Genomic DNA, 18,949 nt, shown 5'->3' with positions numbered 1-18,949 from the left:
TGGTGCGGTTTCAAGAAAGTCTTTTCTCGGTTTAGGCTCATTCTACTCATCCAGAACAGATTCACGACACCTGGTGCAGGGCGAGAACTCGGTGACACGGCGAGAACTCGGTGACATGGTGAGAACCCGGTGACACGGCAAGGTGCCTAGTTCCACGAGTGAGGAAAAAAGGGATTCCAAGACGTGCAGCGTTACTGAGGCTAAAAAGCCTGTTTCCTGGGGCCCCAGGAGAGGCACTTTAACAGCTAAGCAAAAATAGAAAGGTGGAAATTGCAAACAAATAGGACCTGGAGAAAACTGCTCCTTCTTCCCCATGCTCAATCCACGGGGTCAAAAAAAAAAAAAAAAAAAGAAGAAAAAGAAAAAAGGAAAGAAGGCTCCTCTTTAAATCAGTAACAGATAACACCACTGGAGGAAATGTTTTCTATTACCACAGACCATTAGAAGAAATCCTCTTGATAAGAAGGGTAAAAAAAAAAAGGAAAACAGGAAAAAATAGGATTAAGAAAACTGCTATCAAATTAGGATCTTCGTTCGCTCAAATGCGCTCCCACTCCACTCGGGTCCACTCTTCCACTGCCGCTGTGTTGACTGACCTGTGAGCAGTGAGCTCTGCTACACCTGGACCTGCTCTGATGGACCAGGGTTACAACGGGGCTCACGGTGGAAACAGAAACTGTGATTCTAAGATATCTACAGCTTCACAATACAGTAAAAAGTATATAACAAAAAACTCACACAAATTAAAGGTTTTAGCTCTGTCTCACTTGGATGTGTGTGTGTTTGTATTTTGTTATATATATATATATACACATATACACACACATATATATATTTAATATATGTATATGTTTATTTTAGAGTAAATACTTATTTAAAAACAAAAAATAAAAACAATTTCTAAAACATATGCCATAAAATATCTTGGCTTTCCGGTCTTCCAGGCAGAACAATGCAGAACTCACCTTCAAGTTTTTTAAGCAGTAATTCTATCACAGATAAAGCTTCTGTTCTCACAGATGAGTAGGTCTTATTTTCTAAGAAGAAAATCACATAATGCACATTATTTGTTTTAGATGCCTTATAAACAAAAGCTCCAAGATTAAGTTAGTGTTACTGAAAGATTTTCAGAAATTATAAATTCAGGAAAAGACACACCCTTTCTTACGTAAGCTTCCCTTTGCATGTTATTTATTATTAAATATTTGAAATGGGCCACATGTCCACATCCATTATATTAAAAGAAAAACGTCAGCCATATATATCAATCACCTTTAAATGGCAATATTTAAAGGACCCACTTTAGAAGTGGGAATTCAAAAGGCATGACCTCGAACACATAGAAAGGTCTTTAGGTCTATGCCCAAACCACCCTGAACGTGCCCGATTTGGTCAGAAAGGTCTTCTAGGTTTTCATGACCTCCTCATTTTAACAAAGAACATTACACAAGCCAGGATGAGGGCCAACTCGGGGACACCTGCCTGGAACCCTGTAAAGACTAGTTTCCTAACTGCCTGTTCTTTATCTAAAAGCATCTTTATCTAACTGCTTCCAAGAATTACAATTGAAATATGCTTCCTTGGCGTCTACTCTAGATACGGCATCTAGTTCACAGTGAGACTGCCTACCAAAAAAATTAACACACAACCAAACCGGCAGCAAGAAAAAGCACAAAAGGACCTTCTAACATCCTGTTATGCTGCAAAGTACAGAAGTGCTTATAAGGATGATAAGGATGATGGTGACCTGTCAACAGGACCCAGGAGACAGCCTGAAGGGGCTTCCACTGGCCGAACTGGGACAACGTGAGCAACAAATTAATTAAGAAAAATAATTAATTATAAACCAATTGGGGGAAAAGGAATCCATGAATCAGCATCAATAATAAAGAGATAGGGAGAGGGAGGGGATCTTGCTTAGGAGAGGCTGCCAACTGCCAAATGGTAAACGCGGAAGAAATGTGGAGTTAGAACATCATCTTCAGTGGGCTGGGATGGGAGTAAAAAACAGAAAACTGTACTTGAACAATAATTAAATAAAATTTAAAAAAAGAACATCATCTTCGTAAGAACTGACTCGGGGAGAACCATCGATGCACACGAGGTCTCGCAGACATTCTGAAGAGGGAGGCTGATCTATGGGCTCTTGGAGTGTCTCTTCCCAGACGCTCTGTTAGTCACCGTTTTGAAGAGCAGGTTATTGGGGCCAGAAGTATGTTCCCATAGGCTGGTTATTAGACACAAGGGGGGAAAAAAGTAACTGTACAGTAGAGAAAATTGAGTAGTACCTTGACCAGGTAATCAAAACTGACATCACCAGTGAGGGCAGATGGACACCGTGCCTCCTGGTGTGAGGCACGCCACTTACGGAGGGAGTATCCCAAATGGGAAATCATGACCTGGATCTAATCATGAGGAGACATCAGACAAACGCCAAATGAAAAACACTCTAGTTAAAACAGGGGGTGGGGAGACTTTGCTTCAAAGTTGTCAATGTCCTATAAGACAAAAGCTGAGGAAGAGTTCCAGACTAAAGGAGAATAAAAAGATACGACAACTAAATTCCATAAATAATCCGGGCTCAACTCCTTCGTGGAGGGGAGGGGGAAAGTTCTATAAAAAACACTACCGAGTCAAGAGACAACCCCAACTACGAATGGTGTTGACCCTTCGATTAAAAGCTGCCTCGGTGCTGCGCCCCCAACCTGGCGCCTGCGCAGTGCGGTGCGGACGGAAGCGCGTCCCCAGCGGAGGATTCGGGAGTGAAGGGGCGTGGCATGCACACCACGCTTTCAAATGGCTCGGGAAAAACACGCACACAGAAGTGCCAATGGTAAAGTAGGTGGGCCAAAATGTTAACAGATGACCGGCTAAAGAATATACAGGCTTTATATGTAGCAGTTTTTTAGTGCCCTGACTGCGCCCCATGGCAGGAGACAGGAAGAAAAGCGGGCGCAGGCGATGGGACAGTCACCCCAACCTTCCCGCCCTGTGGGGCAGTGCAGCAGGTGGCTAAGAGCTGGCCTGGCAAGTCGTGGGGCTCAGGTTCTTGTTTTGTTTCTTCGCCCGCTTTTTTAATTACCGTATTTTGCCATGTCGAATGCGCTCCTATGTATAAAGTACACCCATGTTTTGGGCTCAAACTTGCAGGAAAAAGATCTTTCGTTTTAATTTTTGAAATTCGACTTTGTATTCATATTTCAAAACAATCGATTATCAGGTATTATTTTTCATATGGATATTGTTATTGCTTTCTAGAGTTACACTTTTACCTCATAAGCATAAATAAAAAAAATTAAAAACATTTACATAGATATGGGATTAATGCTAACCATGTATAATGAGCATCCTTATTTTTTCCCCTGAAATTTGAGCAAAAAAGTATGCATTATACATGGCAAAACACAGTAAATTTATATGGGTGACTTTAGTTAATAAAATTATATAGGTTTTCCCAGTATACGAATCTGTAATCCATCCTCTATATATTGCACTGTATTTACCACCCAAAGCCAAATCTCCTTTGGTTTCCTTTACTATCTCTCTACCACCACCCTTTCCCTCTGGTAACCACCATCCTGTTGTCTGTGTTTATGAGTTTTTATTTGTCTTGTTTGTTCATTTGTTTCTCAGTTTTATGTCATACGACTTAACAACAAAACAATCCAATTTAAAAATAGGCAGAGAACCGCTCCCATTTTTAAACAGACACCTCTCCCAAGCAGACATACAAATGACCAACAGATAGATGAAAAGATAATCAACTGCACTAGCTATTAGAGAAAGGCAAATCAAAACCACAGTGAGATACCACGTCACAGCCGTTAGAATGGCTGTGATCAACAAGACAGGTAAGAACAGGTGCTGAAGAGGTTGTGGAGAAAAAGGAACCCGCGTTCACCGCTGGCGGGAGTGCAAACTGGTGCAGCCACTACGGAGAACAGTCTGGCGGTTCCTCGGAAGACTGGGACCAGAGTTACCATATGACCCAGCGACCCCTCTTCCGAGCATCTACCTGAGAAATCTGAGAACATGTATTCACAAACACATATGCACCACTATGTTCTCTGCAGTACGGCCAATACACAGAAACAAGTGAAGTGCCCCTCGGTCCATGGAAACGGCACATGTACAGTGTGGCACACCACTCAGCCATAAAAACAGATGAGATGCTGCCATCTGCAACACCATGGGTGGACCTTGAGAACACCATCTTACCAAATAACCATAGGGAAAAAGCCAAGAACCATATGATTTCAGTCACGGGTGGGATATACGTACTATTATTATAACTTTTCTGTAAGTTTGAAATTATTTTCAGATAAAAGTTTGTTTTTTTCTAAATACTGGGTTTTTCTAATCCAGGTGTTAAAATCCTAAACTACAGTTCCATTTTAATATATTCCAGTTTGGGCATATATACCGATTACATTAAATAGCACAATTCAGTAGTTCCATAAATTTAGCACAAGGTAGGAAATATTAGAAGCTTAGTTCCTTGACCTTTAAAATTAGGACCCCTTATCAATGTCGGTTTACCTCACTCACCTAAAGAATATGTGATTGATTTACAAGTTTCAAGGAGAATTTCAGCCAAAGCCTCAGGATCCGCATGTTCTTCTTCCAAAAGCATTAACCTATAAAATTGAAAAGGCAAGACACAAATGCCAGTTTTAAGAAGTATTCTAACTTTGGCTGGTGTGCCTCAGTGGATTGAGCACCAGCCTGAGAACCAAAAGGTCACCTGTGCAAATCCCAATCACAGCACAGGCACATGCCTGGGTTACAAGCTGGGTCCCCTTGGGGCATGCAAGGGGCAACCAATCAATGTTTCTCTCACACATCAGTGTTTTCCTCCCTCTCTTTCCCCCTCCCTTCCCCTCTCTGTAAGAAAGATCTTTAAGAAAGCAGAACAAAAATAAAGTATCCCAAAACCTTTCTGATACAATTTCTATTCTGCATATATCACTTTGTGATGTCATTCTAGCATTTAGTTTTAAAATTTAAAAGAATTTCATTGACTGTATATAAAATGCCAAGGGGAAAAAAAGATGAATGGCTGAATCACAAAGCACATTACCCCTGAAAAAAGGCGTTCATTGACTGGAGGACTCCCAGCTGCACTTTCCACGTGCTGAGTTTCAGCCGTTCACACATCAACCTGCACAGTTCCTGACGGTAACAACCTGGAAAAAAAGGCAGAATGGGAGAGCAAGGAACAGACAGGGATAGGGGACAGAGAAGGGTAGGAAGAGGAAGACAGAGAGAGGGAGAGAAAGGAGGGTGAGGGAGGAAAAATAAATCAACAATGTCTTTAGTTAAAGCCATGAAATTAAAAAAATAAAACAACAACAAAAACACCAAGAAACAACAAACCTTCGGGGCGACTCTGTGTCCAATCCCCACGCAAATTTCCCTGGTCAGAACTTCCCCCATGAAGGTCCTATATAACTGTTCATAAATGTTTATTTTTAAAGCAATTTCCTCCAAGGAACTGACACAATCTTGACGACACTCCCCTCCCCTGTAAAAACACCCCAAACAACAGCCAAAGAAAGCAGAGCTCGGGAGGCCTGGTGCTCCTCTGGACACTCAGGAGCTTCTATGCGTCGCAGGCTCACCAACAGATGGCAGTGCTCTGCCCCAAACCTGTTAGACCGGCTGCACTTGTGATTACAATGATGTAATTACTAGTGCACTGACCAATGAAACAGGAGTATAAAGCTCAACAAAGTGGTTATTTTTTAAATGCTGCAAAATTATTTCAGTTCGCATATGTAAAGACAGATGGGGGTAAAAATGTACAAGAATCCCGCACTTGAATTGCCTTTCTCTACTACAAAGAAACAAAAGTCAGAAATTATACATGGTATCTTTTGAGTAAGATGTGTATGGAAAGCCAACATGCAACAGCCAAATTCCCAAAGGCCTTGGTCTTCCCTTTAGTAACGGCAAATGAATGTGTATTTCTATGCCTTATACTCAAATAAACTGCTTGGTGTACCATTTTTATATAATTCCCTACTTCCACATTCTCTACCCCATTTAAGAAAAATTCAGTAGTCCTAATGGCATCAAAAAGCTAGACTTCTACTGCAACCCATGACATAAGGCCATTTACTAATAGGTATCCTCTGGAAAAAGAGATTGTATACATATATACACATAGCAAATACACTTTTTAAAGCTCACAAAAAAAATGGCAAGGCTCAAGGACAATCTTAAGTCTGATTTTAGACGTATCCACTGAGAAATAGTCAACACACTTTTAATAACGTTCCAGCTTAGTACGGTGCCTGGGGAGACGCACTGCAAGAACTAACAACACAAAGCAACTTCACAGGAGCAGGGGCCGAGGCCGAGGCCCTGTCCCGTCAAAGGACGCCTAACTAGGCACAACCCAACCCAGCAGTAGAGGGTTACTATTTATCAGTCTAACATCAGAAATACAAGTCCAATTCTGAAAATCTTAAAAAGTTTCAAGGTTCTCAGTGAAACAGAGATTTCGCTTGCTTATTGAAGATTTGTTTACTTACAAGGCGGTTAACTTCAACATGAAGAGATCCCACTAATAAACTCTGTGGATTCCTCAGAAAACAGCTTCACAGAGAACGGTAACATTTCTTTTTATAGTCAAACTATCTATATAAAATAGACCATGGCTGTTAAAAGCTGAATTGTGTTCCCAAATCCATACGTTGAAGTCCTAACCCCAAGAACCTTGGAATGTGACTCTGTTGGGAGACAGACTCTTTAAAGGTTGCACAGGTGACCCCTAATCCAGGATGGCTGGTGTCCTTATAAGAAGAAGAGATGAGGACACACAGACCCAGATGGCTATTAACACCCCAAGGAGAAAGGTCTCAAAGAAACCAACACTGCTGACACCTTGATCTCAAAGAAAAAGAAAAAGAAAAAAAAGGGAGAAACTGAATTTCTGTTGGATGAGCCACCCAGTCCGTGGTGCTTGTTACAGCAACCCCAGCAAACTAACATAACAGTTGATGAGATTATTTGCCGATGTAGGAATAAAACTTACATTGGATAATTCTCACTGCTAATCATCAGGCTGCACAAGAAACAGCAGCTCTAATGTGTCACCCAGCACATCCTCGCTCCCGTTAAGTAACAACCTCTGGGGCTTACGTTGCGTCTCCGCGCTCCGAGGCCAGGCTTTGCCCAGGCCCTCGAAGGCCGCCAGCAGGGACTCCAGCTGGAGCTCCTTCTCCTTCTCGTTCTCATCTTCGCTTTTGGTTGTCCGGACTCCGATGCTTTCCAGTGAATTCTAGGACAGGTCAAGTAGAAAGAAAAAAGAAAAAAGGAAGCAAAACATAATTTTGTTTTCAGTTACAGGTGTACTATTAAAACAACCAAGGTACCAAAGTAGAGGATATTACCATGAATTAAATGCTAAATTCTCTAACCTGAGTTTGTGCAAGGATACTACACCTCTCTAATAAATGTGGGAAATCCTTTAAAAGACATATGTAAGCAAAGGTGAAAAAATACGGTACACGTAGTATTTTGAGCATAACATAAAAAGACTGTCATTAGAATCATGGAATGAAAGATGAAAGAAGTGATGATGATCTCAACTCAAACTTTGTTAATAACACAGAGAACTGGTTGAGAAGTGACTCATCCAGCTAGCTGGTGATATCACCAATTTAAAATATAAGTCTTCCAAATCCATTATGTATGTAAAAAATTACATACATAATGGATTTGTAAATAGTCTTTTTACTCAGAAAAAACAACTACAAACACAAGAAATAAGAATGCTATTTAAACTATGTCACGTTTCACAAAAAATAGGTAAACTATACCCTTCTTTCTTTAAAAAACAAGTACTTTTTCCAAATGAAATCAGTCTTTTTTGGGTCCGAACCCCCCAGTGTATGGCAGGGGCAGCTAACAGTGACGCAGGGAGTGACTACCCTGCCCTCACTTCAGGATGACCGCGGTGGCTTCTGCACAGGGTCATAAGGCTACCCTTATCGTAACTACAGGGGGGACAAAAGTAAGTTTACAGCCGTGAGCATGCGGAACAGTTTATTCTTGTATTCTGATTGAAGAATTACTGTCTTATTTGCCATACAAACAACTGTAAACCTACTGTAACCCAAATCCACTCTCAGGAATTCATTGTTCCTGTAAGTCTAGCATTTCCTGGCTTGCAGGTCGAAACCCCTCCAATAAAATAAAATGAGTCCACCTTTCCCTTCTCCCATGGAGGGCTAGTGGGCACCTAGAACAAATCTACAAGCAGGTATCTGGCCAAGTACTGGCCAGCGGAGGAGAAGGGACCGGGCCACGTGGCGGTTCCCAGGAACTCTCCTTGAGAAGGAACGGACGGGCCCGCTTCGATCCCTCACCCTTTCTTCATCTCCTCTGCGGTCGCCTGGCTGGGATGTAGACCCACTGTGGACCATGAGGACAATGGCTTTCTGCTATTTGCAGCTACACTAACCCTAAAATAAATTATGCAAACAGGACACAGGAAAATCTCTTCTCTTCTTTTTCATTTTTAAAGTATAGGGCAGACCTGCGAGGACAGAGACGGGCAGTCGTTACCTTCTTGATGAGAGGTATGACAATGTCAGAAAACTCCCGGAACCTGTCCTCTTTGGTGGCCTTCAAGACGTCCGCGGCAGAGCTGATGGCCACGATCTTGTATTTGGGATTCTCTTTGCAACACTCCTTCAGGACGGCTTGGACAATTTCACTCGTGCTGGGCTGATTGGGCACCGGCTTTTCCAGCTCTGCACTACGGGTCCGTACAAAAGCACCGGCAGTTAGTAAGAGCCACAGCTTTTGCGTTCAATTTAAGAAATGGCATCTTCACTGAAAAAACATTTACCTGCAAGCTGTCACCACACAGGCAATGGCTTTCAACAGTTCTTCCTAAAGGGTCAGAAAATGACAGAACGCTATGAAGCGCACAGGCGTCGTTTACATTCTCTGTATTATGACCACAATTACCTACAATTTAATAACTACACCAACAAAAACTGACTGGAGTCATCTTATCTTCAAGCTCTTTACTGTTTAATAAGCACATCCACGGAAACAGAATAACTGCCATTTCATAAAGCCCAGAGAACTGACTTGCCCGAGGTCACACAGGCAGAAGTGTCGACCATGGAATTAGAACAACCTCTGACCGACCCCGAGCCCAGCCCTTCTTCTACAGGCTTCACTGGCTACCACGGACTTTACAATGTCCAGCAGGTTGTCACACGCTGCCACGATCCCATTTTCCCTGCTGAGCATGTATACCATCACCTGTGTAAAAACACGCCTGTTACTACTTCACGGGTCCCAGAGATGGGCATTCTCAGGTCCAGGTCTGGACAGCTCATCATGCTACTCAGTGTCACATATGCCCAATCCTGATCGGTGTGTAAGGTCACCAGGTACAAAAGGGTGGCCGCTGGGTTAGGACTTATCTTAAAAGCTGAATGTGATAAGTAAAAGTCAATCTCCAGCATTACTGTGCAACACTCAGGACACAGGGTTGCACTTTAATGAAATAGTATCATTACCTAATCACACAAAGCTCGCCCAGTGTTTCCCACTGGCTAGAAAATCAACCCATCAGATGTCCCACAAAAGCGGATTCTAAATCTTGCAGGAAATGAAAGCTGCAGTCATAATCCTTTAAGGGTACCCCAAATTTAACTGGGCATGAACGGTCCCTTTACCTTCCCTGCCCACGTTCTTCCAGCGAGGCCTTGCAGTAACGCGGTCAGTATCATTCCCAGATATGGAGGTACCAGGGAGCTGGTTTGTTTTGCAATAGATGCCATGGCAACTGCACCCTGGGCTTTCATTTTCCAGGACTGAGACTGTAAAGCCTTCTGGGTAATAGTAATCAACTCCTGCAGGTATAGCCGGATGCCACCAAAGGAACCTAGGTTATAAGAAGCAAAATTAAATCAACTTTAAAGTGACAAAAAGAAAAAAGAAAAGAAAAAAACACCCTCATTTTTCTTTTCTAAGCACTGATTCTCAATGGTTACATTATACCACTCTTTAAAAGGGAGAGGAGGTGGGTGCTGTGTGAGGAATCTTCACGACAGCAGGACTTTATGAACTTGGGTGTGTCCACAAGCGTGTCAGGCCAATGGTCCTCATTCACTGATATGCATCAAGGTAAAAAAAAAAAAAGAAAAATGAGACTACTCTAAACAATACTCTAAGGCAACATATCATGAAATCACAGCTCACTCAATTAAAGTAAGTGAAACTCGACTTGGCTGGGGCAATTTCTCCTCTTGCCCAGGCAGCAATGAGGGAGGAAAGAGCAGAGCTCTGAGTGCGACCTCAACAACTCAGCAATGGTGAGAGGGGCTCAAAACCAAATAGGACACATGCTACGACGGTCCTAGGAAAGTAACTGCGGGAGTTGACGAATTAAAAATGAGTGAAAAACTCCAGCTGTGGTTCTTGAGGAACAGGTGTAATTCACAGGCACTGTTCACTGACCAGGCACGTTCTCCTGCCACACCTCGGTCCACAGGTTACAGTCCTCCTTTTCTGATTTCTCCTCGTCCGCGACCTCGTGCATGCCGAGAAATGCCAGCGGCAGCACTTCTTTGGCGTGGTTCTTCAACACGTCGGGGCTGTACCGCCCAATAGCGTGGACAGTCAGAGCACATGAGGTCTTGTAGATGGGTTCTGAAGGGAAGCAGAAAAAGCCACAATCTTTATGCTACTTACTGTTTTTAGTGGTAACGGATCTAAACAGACTATTATTGCTCAATCTGCACCACAACAAAACAGTAAAATTACTCAGAAATGTTCCTAGCATCACTTCTCGGCCTTTTGGCTAAGATCAAGTGTAGTATCTAGTTCTTATCAGAAATGTTCCTAGCAAAGCGCATAAAATCATACGGAGTAAGACCTGATTTGTATCATTTTATTAGGCTGTTAACATCTAAATATAAACATAAAAATGGTACCATCTTTCTCCATATACCAGCCATTGAGCTTCTGCAAGAGTTTCTCAGTGCTGCTATCCCGTGAGGTCTGGAAAAAACAAACAACCCTGTCATTTCTTTATAATTATCCAAGTATAATTACTTAACTAAATGAGAAACTCAACTCACCCGAACTAAGTGGCCCATTGCGAAAGCACAGGATTTCTGAATCACACTGTTCCGATCTGCCAGGCCGCTGAGCAAAGCACTCATGAGTTTACCTGCCAGAAAGAAAGGAGAGCAACCTGACACGTGGCTGAGCAGATGTTCTGCTCTGTTCCCAGAGCCAAAACAAACTTAACCCTGTAATGAATATCTGATTTATTCCATGGTAATTTAGAACCCTTGTATGTTATAGCTGTGCTATCCATTTGCTTCCTTTTGCTTAATATAAAATTAAAAATTAAACTGTGTCTAGAATATTGTTAAGAAAGTTAAAAAAAAATGAAAGCGAGGTATACAAGTTCATTAGGCCCATCTGGGAGCCAATCTAAGAAGAGAAAAATGCTGATGTAAAATTAACTATATAGTAAAAAAATTCTATAGGATGGCAGATACTTTCACCTTCCTATACCACTAAGAAATAAACTCTTATAAAACCGTGAAGACTTGCTAAACTTGACCACCCTTTGCTTCTTGTATACAAAAAGAAAGAGGGAGAAAAAGTATACAATATCACGAGCATGTTGGAATGATAATTATTTTTCTTTTTAAAACCTTGTCAAACAAGACATGGCCATGGCCGTACAAAAATATCACCACACAGGTTTTTGACAACTCACCTGAGTAAGGTGTTAGGTCCTGGGGACACTGAGTAGTTAATGACACAATGACACTGGCACAGCCTCCCTACAGGGTTACAAAGGGAAAGGTCAGAGTTTGGTGGTCACCAGGCTCTATCAAACCCTTTGTTTTAGGTGGGTGTCAAAGATTAAAGATAAGATATAACATACACAAACCCTAACAGCCCCTCCGAGATTCAATCTACAAAGGGGGAAAGTCTTAGCTTTGAAACTAGATGTGCAGAGACCTCGTGGAAAACCTCTAGAAGGAAGACGGGCCTACACACAATTAAGCAAGAAAACTGGTTCGATCTTTTGGGGGGGCAGCATGTCCTCCTCTCGTCCATCCTCGTTCTAACATTTCCAGTTCTAGAAACTCAGCCGAAAGAAACAGCTTCCGATGTGTCCAAGAGATTCATCACAGTGCCTTACTTAGCACCAAAAAGGCTGAAAACAAACGGATGCTCCTTGATGGACTAAAATAAACAATGTCACAGCCACACAGCAGAGTATCACGTGGCCATTAAAGAGCACAGTGCAGAGGACACACGCACAAATGAGAGACCGGAAGGAAACACTTCAAAGTCTTAACAGCAATTGCCTCTGGGTAGTAGACTTAGGACAGTTTTTTTAACTTTCTCCTGATCTATAAATGCTAAAGTTTTTAAATACAATCAAGTGTTAATTTTGTTGGGAGAATAAAAAGTGAGTTGTTTGTTTTTTAAAGTGCAAGGGTAGGTTCTGACCCTTGAAAAATCCTGGAAAGACGTTTCTCCTCTCCAAACGCCTGCTGAGCCTGTGTGAAAACCGCCCCCCAAAACAACCGGGCCCCGATGACGATGAGCCAGAACCCAGAGGCAGGTACAGGGGGCAGGAATGACTCCACTAAAAAAGTGAGACGGTATTTATTAAGTCACATGCTTCATGTTTTGAATGAGTTCCATGTTTTAACCTACTAGTGCAGCCATAAAAACAAACTGGTTAATTTACAATATCAGGTTTTGTTTTAACAAATATGAATTTCAAACATGATGGCTACTGTATTTGGGGGGCCTAACCAAATGAAAATTATCCTTGTGAAAAATACACTTACTTACCTTGGTTCCAAGACCTACACCACTTCTGATTAGTTCACATAATCTAGGAACCAGCTCACCGAGCACTGACACATCAAGATATTGCAGGCACTTTTGGAAAAGAGTAAATAGAAAGTTAATTTTAGCGAATAATTAAGTCCACACCACATCTTCAATTTAAAACAGCCCATATCAGGTATGTACCCTCTGGATTTGACATGAAGTTGATTTTGCTCTAATTTCAATGTGAAAACTACAACTGTACTATGCATAAAAATCATTCATTAGTGGTTCAACATTAAAAACAAAACAAAAATAATGAAAAACACTGACTTTCTAAAAGAGAAAATAAATAATAATTATCCCAGAGAAAAGGATCTCCCAGGACCGACTGACTCCATCAATCCAAGTTTAGTGTAGGAGACCTGGATTAAAACAGCCTTGGTGGGCCCACCCTACCACCACCTTTATTAAAGCCAATTTCTGAGCAGAAGTTCCTATGCTACATTTTTTGAAAAATGCAATGAACTATATTATTAATGAGCACATCTCCGAGGTGTTTGCTAACTATTTCTATTTCTTTAAGCTTTCTTTTCCCCCCTAAGACAAAACATTCTTAGACCAAACTCTGGTGACGGTCTGCCAGTAAGCAGTAAAAAAACATGTACTTCTTTTCTCCAGCCTTGTAATCTGCTTAGCAAAACAATTCCCGGTGGCTCGGACACTCTTGGCTAACCACTCCAGGGTATGCACAGCAGAGTCAACTTTAGCGACTTTAGCAACTCCTGGTCCAAGAGTCCGGGAACTTAGAGACTCGGTGCCAAGCAGCTCTTTTCTGCAAGTCCCTTCCCATGACTAAAAAAACATAAGAATATCGCTCAATTCCCTTCCCCTGCCTTATGCTGCCTGCTTCGCTGAGCACGTCCAGCCTGCACTGTCCTGCATCCTCCCCAAAACAATGCTCAGGCAGAGACAAAAATCCGAATCTTGCTCAATGGGACAAAAGACTTGTAGATCTATACAGAAATCTTTTAATAGATGTTCTCCTATAACACAACTCTGGACTAATGGATTCTATTACTTGAAAAATTATTGTCTCCATTTAGTCAAGATCGAAAAAGAAATAATTATACTAAGAGAAAACTGAAGTCACAATGGCTGCTTGACTCATCTCTTCCATTTCTGTTTCATTTAATGGGACCGGAAGACTCTGAACATCACACTCGAAGGTAAGCGAACACACGTGCGCTTTCCTGTCACACCGGGCACTGACCATGTTGATCGTCTCCATCATGGGGGAGGACCTGGCAGCGCTGAGCCGGGCACTGTCCATCGCAGCCTGGGGACACAAACGAAGTCACTCAGTGCACTCAGTGAACTCAGAAGAACCTCCACACACTCCCAAAAAAGGCTTTCTGCCAAATCGAAGAACCTTTTTTATAATAATATACATAACACAGTCAAACATAAGTCCAGCTCTAATTTCTTTTGACCTAACCCAACCATTTACCTGCAGAGGCAGCATCTCACTACAGCTGAGAAATTCAGACAACAGTTAGACGTTAACTGTCATCAGAAATTAACATAGGGTGGCTCTGAGCAAGGCGTCGAGACTTCTTGAGCCTCAGGTTCTCCCATCCACTAAATAAACGAGTAGACTAAATAAATTTCTATGGTTTTAAAAAAAATGTGTCTAAGCAACAAAACAACTCATACATTTCACTGCTTGATCTCTGTGCAGGGCCTTCACATTTATCAGAGTGTTTCAGTCTCCCAGCTGTGCGGTAGGAGAGGTTACCACTACCCGACAGAACAAGAAGAAAAGGGTGTGGAGAAGGGGCCTGCCCGGGGCTGCAAAATCCTCACTGGAATTTATACTTCCTATTTCACAACGCCCAAAAGGCTGGGGAACCACGGAGGGGACAAGATTACTGCCCAAAGAACGGAGGAGAAACAGCGATGTTGGAGGCAAAGGGGAAAGAGAATAAGTTATTAGAACAGTGTAGGCAAGTTAAGTCAGTAAACTGATAAAAAAAAATGTACAGTCTGTATGACACAGGTTTGACAGTCCTAATAAACAAAGACAAATATAAAAACATACGCAAGTACAACACCAGGCATGGAACAGAAACACAGTTCGAAGACGAAACGAACACGGCTAACACAGTGTGAAGAGACCGTGGGCAACACGACCAACAAGAAAGTGGAACCCAGAACAGTGACTCTTCCTTATCGGACTGGTATTATTCAATGTTGGCTTTAAGATATCGAGGAAATAGAACATTCAAAACCTTTGATGCCACAAAAATCTCTCCTACAAAAGTTCAAAATCACCTCCCTGTAGATCAGTAGGCATGCGTTAAAAAGAATGAAATAGATCTATACAGACATGACATTGTTAATGCCAATATCATGCTGGTCTGCAAGTTGCAGAACAACATTCATGGTCTGACTCTATTTTAAGATTAGCGTTTTTGTTTAGTTTTGTAGCCCCCCCGCTACAAAAGAATTTGGAACCTCCCGACCCAGGACACTGCTGACAGTGATGCGCCCCAGGAAACACTCCTCAGGGGGAGGGAGGACGGACACCTGGGGAATCGCTTTCTCCTCTGCGTTGTTTTAATTTTGCACAATAAATAGGGTTCATCTGAAAAATTTTACAAACTCTTAATTTTTTTAAACTACAATATATCTAAAAAGCAGAATAATTTTAGATTATGCCAAAGTCTAGGTACAAATACTCTTCACTTGTAGGGTAGGAGTGGTCCATAAACGGACTCTGAGAATATAAACCCAAGCCCTAAAATGTAAACAAACATGTACAAAAACCTTAAATAATGGTCAATGCATATTTTGGGGTGAAAGTGTCATTTTCATCTGACTCACAGAACAGTGTGCGAGCCCTCCCCCCACCCACCCCTGTAAAAAACACCCCAGGTGGTGACAGTAATCGAGCTGTTTCAAAAGCGGGGAAAGCATCGTTCAGTCATTAGCAGTCTCTAAGGACAACGGAAGGGTGGTTCAGACGGACCCCAGGACCTTAACAGGGCTCTTCCTTCATACCTACCAAAATGCCCATGCCATCAACTCACCTTTTCCTGCTCTGTAGCACGGAGACTCAAGTAATTGAGAACTTGGGGTTCCAATACACTTAAGGACTCCAGCAGAGCCGGGATGAGTTTCGGTGCATGTGGTTTCAACATGGCTCCCGCACTTTTGCTGATCTTCACCAGGGTGTTGATGCTATAGGCAACAGGGAACGCAGAGACCTTTTAACAATAACAATAAGCCTGACAAATCTACTCATGAGGGTGTCTTGCAGTTTACTGAATTCTGGAATATACTCACTTGGTCACAGTGCTTGGTCTTAGCACTATTTTTTTAACTCTATATTATAGAAATTTCCACATGAAAATGAAAGTGTAGAAAAATCTTAAGTTAAATTCTATGTATTCTCCACTCAGATCAACAACTAGCAACCTCTGGCCTGTTATATTTCATTTATACCTCTACCATAACACACATAGTCATACTTTTTCTCCTGCCATTATATTATTTTGAAGCACATCCTCTAACTAAACTTCAGTGTGTATCAGTAAGAGGCAAGGACACTTCATCAGAACCAAAATACCTATTCATACTTTAAAACTATTAAGAACTTTTTTCATATCACCTAACATCCAAATTTCCCTGTTTCACAACTGTGTTTAAGTGTTTGTTGTAATTGAATCCAGGGTCCATCCACACATGGCAATTTACTACATTTCTTGAGTCTTTTTTCTTCTCATTTTTTAAAAATATTTATTTATTTATTTATTTATTTATTTATTTATTTATCTATCTTTAGAGGGGAAGGAGAAAGGGAGAGAAACATCAATGTATGGTTGCCTCTAGTGCATCCCCTGCTGGGAAGTGGCCTGCAGGGAACTGGCTTGCAACCCAGGCATGTGCCCTGACTGGGAATTGAACCGCGATCCTCTGGTTCGCAGACCTGCGCTCAATCCACTGAGCTACACCAGCCAGGGCTCTTCTCATTTTTTTGTCCTCATCAATTGTATCCTGATAATTTCATCTAACATGTTCCTCCTTTGTCTCTTGCATAGATCTGCAGGCTAACTCAAGTTCAGGTTCAATTTTTTAAAAACAAGAGTCTGTCACAGGCAGTGCTGTACATGTCCTGCTCTGTCACACCAGAATGCATGTAAGGACTGCTCCTTTTTTTTTTTTGCTGTTAAGAGTGATTGGTGGACTCGAGTCCACCAATTGGTGAGCCTGAACCTTCCATTATACAGCTCCCCATCAGCCCTTTACCAGTGGATTTAGGAATCACTAATGATCATTACCTAGACCACTCCACTGAGGATAGCCAAGCGATGACATCCTGATTTTATCACTCCTTTGCATTTGCTAAGTCAGTCCTTCTAAAAAGAACTCTGCAACATCAAGTACTTAGTTACTATGGAATACTGTTGGTACTATTAATTTGATCTAATTTTAAGAATGAAATAAAAATTGAATAAACTTCCTAGATAGTATTCTAGTTTAGAAACAAAAAATACAAACTAGAATCCTTCTCAGTTGACTTTAACTTAAAATGTCCATATATAACTAAACGTGAGCACAGTCTTTAAATATTTAGTTACTGTGGGCGGTAAACAGTTTATTTTAAACCCAGTAAGCACTACATATGACTAAGCCGCACACCCAACAAGCCAGCTCCCAAGGACTATGGCATAACAGGGAGATGTGCTCACTGGGCACAGAGGCCGATGAAATTTTCTTAAAAACGCTCCCCTCCAGGTTGAGACCCAGTGGCCAAATGCTGGTCAAAAGCAAGGTTCCCATGAGAATGTTTTTGTGAAAATGTTCTAGGCCTTTTAACAAATGCTCGTTCCTGGGTTATCTGGACTCAGTTTCCATACTTTCAAATCTAACATTCGAAGAAACGCGACTCCGCTAACTGGTTAGGAGCTGACTAAATGCAGCATACTCATTTCATCAGCGGACTCACACCTGAGGGATCGAACTTCTGTCACAGGACTCATCATTCCTTTGTCCAGAAGGCAAGGCAGAAGGGCAGCGACGGTTCTCTGGCCAGCTGCTCCTTTGGCAGGGTCACACATTTTCACACAAACCTCACACACAAAGAGTACGGAAATTAGTGAGACTGACCTCTGACCCAACACTTCCTACTTCCCACATCCATAGAAAAGGATGAGTGAATCCACTTTCTATGACACTACAGAAAGAAACAGAAGCATGAGATCTGGGAATGAGTCCTGTGTCTACCAACAACCTGATGGAAAACCTGGTCATGCAACTCTACTTTCCAAGCTTTGGTCTTCAACTTGTGAAACGGGAAACTACTGAAGATGAAATGGGAAAGTTAATAAGAAAGCGCTCGACAACATGCCCTAGAATGTATCACAAAATCGGTTCAAAGGGGAAACTAGTTTCAAAAAGCTTGCCAACCTCATAAATATGAAAGCCAGATTAACACATAAACATGGCAATAATAAAGAGAAAAGACAGATGTTGCTTAATCTAAATGAGTAATGTGTTCTTCAGGGTCAAATAAAAGTCACATCTTATATAAAGACCCGAGAAAGCTATTTTAAAAAACACAGATCCACATTGTTAAAAAATACTAATAGGCGATGTCTAGTGTTGTAGCGCCCAGCGTTACACTCATCATCAGCACGGTGAGCTATAACATGATACCAACCCCACCGCAATTGAATGGCATTGTGTGATGAAAAGTAAGTGATTGTCATGGACACTTAGAACCCTGCCCCACTTCGCCCCCAATATAAGATAAGAGTGTTCACCTTGCTCAGAGTTTTCAGAGCTAGTTCTGCTGCTTTTCGTACAGACTCCTAAAAATGAGAAGAGTTTGGCATCATAAGAGTTAGTTTCTCCCACAATGCACAGTAACTGCCTCTGACTCTACACAGATCGGTGGAAAGTCCCACTTGACATTGAGTAAGAAAACAGTGTTTCATGAGGCTCTTTACCCATCACGGAACACATTACCATGCTGCGTACATAACATGAATTAGGTTATGGCCTATTTTGACCTGACCAAAACATGGCTGTTACGTAAACAGTT

The 18,949-nt window shown here is 41.8% G+C and overlaps 1 protein-coding gene and 1 pseudogene across 3 annotated transcripts in view; one reads left to right on the top strand and one right to left on the bottom strand.

Moving 5' to 3' along the window:
• Positions 1-18,949, bottom strand: part of ECPAS (Ecm29 proteasome adaptor and scaffold) — a 97,507-nt gene that overhangs the window by 762 nt on the left and 77,796 nt on the right. For all 3 annotated transcript variants that reach the window (XM_053656098.1, XM_053656099.1, XM_053656100.1), the window contains 16 exons: positions 18,669-18,716; positions 17,854-17,975; positions 15,933-16,083; positions 14,114-14,179; positions 12,862-12,951; positions 11,765-11,831; positions 11,112-11,203; positions 10,965-11,031; positions 10,489-10,680; positions 9,705-9,913; positions 8,861-8,904; positions 8,575-8,767; positions 7,147-7,285; positions 5,081-5,186; positions 4,549-4,637; positions 966-1,037 (listed from right to left, as the gene is read on the bottom strand). In XM_053656098.1, coding sequence (XP_053512073.1) covers positions 966-1,037; positions 4,549-4,637; positions 5,081-5,186; positions 7,147-7,285; positions 8,575-8,767; positions 8,861-8,904; positions 9,705-9,913; positions 10,489-10,680; positions 10,965-11,031; positions 11,112-11,203; positions 11,765-11,831; positions 12,862-12,951; positions 14,114-14,179; positions 15,933-16,083; positions 17,854-17,975; positions 18,669-18,716 — 1,747 coding nt within the window. The remainder of the gene's footprint in view (positions 1-965; positions 1,038-4,548; positions 4,638-5,080; positions 5,187-7,146; positions 7,286-8,574; positions 8,768-8,860; positions 8,905-9,704; positions 9,914-10,488; positions 10,681-10,964; positions 11,032-11,111; positions 11,204-11,764; positions 11,832-12,861; positions 12,952-14,113; positions 14,180-15,932; positions 16,084-17,853; positions 17,976-18,668; positions 18,717-18,949) is intronic.
• On the top strand, positions 10,812-11,024 carry LOC119054803 (uncharacterized; annotated as a pseudogene).

Source organism: Artibeus jamaicensis, unplaced genomic scaffold (assembly GCF_021234435.1).
Source record: "Artibeus jamaicensis isolate MK-2021 breed Jamaican fruit bat unplaced genomic scaffold, CSHL_Jam_final scaffold_1964, whole genome shotgun sequence".
Classification (NCBI taxonomy): Eukaryota; Metazoa; Chordata; class Mammalia; order Chiroptera; family Phyllostomidae; genus Artibeus; species Artibeus jamaicensis.
The sequence above is the reverse complement of the archived record's forward strand: the minus strand, read 5'-3'. Positions and strand labels throughout refer to the sequence as shown.